Genomic DNA, 1343 nt, shown 5'->3' on the forward strand with positions numbered 1-1343 from the left:
AGTTATCAATGACTCGGTGTCATTGACTCCATCATCATGAGACGGAGTCAGAGTGAAAAATTAAACCTTCTTCCTTCCAAGTATCTTATTGACAGCCGCCGCAGCATTCACGCGGCCGAAGGAGAGAGTCTTCTTTCCTTCACTGTCCTTGACACCTTTGGTGGCCGTATCCTTGATGATACTTTTGATGTAAGCAGGGGTCAGCTTAGTCTTCAGAGAAGGTTCAAGGCTGTAGAGCATCCCAGCTATACTTGCTACAATAGCGGCAGCATCCGAAGTACCCGAAACTCTGGTATATCCCCCTTTGAGATCAGTTGTAAATATTTCGTTACCTGGAGCAGCAATGTCAACAGCTGAACCGAAATTGCTTTCAATCATAAGCTGCATTTTTGGACCATACGTTTCAGCCACACATAACACTCCATCATCGGGTGAACGGCCGAAGGTACAAGGGAAGTATGGATTTTTGTCCAGATCCAGGTGCACATCACCTGCCGTGACGACAACGAGCATGCCAGCTGCATTTGCTTCCTGAATCTTGTCGGTAACGAGTTGGGATCTCCTTGAATCGGAACCTTCCGTCATGAGAATAACTTTCACATGATCTTTCGTCCCATTGATCAGGTAGGTGAAAGCATCCTCGAGTGCGGGAAAACTCGGAACTTCACCGTCGAATATGGGCAGTATGCGCACACTGTCCAGAATACCCGCCAAACCGATCTTGTTATTTCTGATAGCACCAATGATGCCAGCCATGTTGGTTCCATGATGTCCTCGAGGACTGGTATCATCGTTCTTATCAACGACGTTGTAGCCCTTGATGACGGTACCCTTCAAGTCAGGGTGAGTGGCCTCGATTCCGTCGTCAATAACTGCGATGGTCACAGGTGTTCTCTCGGCAATAGAGTCCAGGATACCCCAAGCCTCCGGTACAGAGATGGCCTCAAGATAAGCCCTCTGCATGTAATAGAATCGGTCGTTAGGATCGCCGTTCACAGGACCGAGCCCACGGAAATGGCCACTTTCGTCCACTTCCGCTTCAACGTAGAGAAGGTCGCACAAGAAGAACCAGAATGGTGTTACGAGGAGTTTCATTGTAAGCCACTAGGATGAGCAATTCGTTGTGCTTCGGCGTGTCGAAGTGTACGCGTGAACTGACGCACATTTGTTCGCGCACGTGGATTTTTTTTCGCGCGCGACACATTGTTTGGGATCCCTGACGATGGATCTGAGCTTCTTTCCGAAAGAATCTTTCGTCATCCACGGGATTATAAAGCAAGTCGAGATAGCGCAAAACCTCGATACGCCTCGACGAGGCGGCCTCGTGTCCTCGAGTTTCTAAT

The 1343-nt window shown here is 48.8% G+C and overlaps 1 protein-coding gene across 1 annotated transcript; it reads right to left on the reverse strand.

Annotated features, from left to right (window-relative positions):
• Positions 1 to 60: 60 nt before the first annotated feature.
• Positions 61 to 1095, reverse strand: Pmar_PMAR014765 (Thermitase, putative; the record flags this gene model as incomplete). The annotated part of the gene is made up of 1 exon (XM_002787054.1): positions 61 to 1095. One exon carries the CDS (start codon positions 1093 to 1095, stop codon positions 61 to 63), a length of 1035 nt encoding a protein of 344 aa, XP_002787100.1.
• Between the last annotated feature and the right edge of the window lie 248 nt (positions 1096 to 1343).

The sequence above is a fragment of the Perkinsus marinus genome (genome assembly GCF_000006405.1).
Source record: "Perkinsus marinus ATCC 50983 genomic scaffold scf_1104296930458, whole genome shotgun sequence".
NCBI lineage: Eukaryota > Perkinsozoa > Perkinsida > Perkinsidae > Perkinsus > Perkinsus marinus.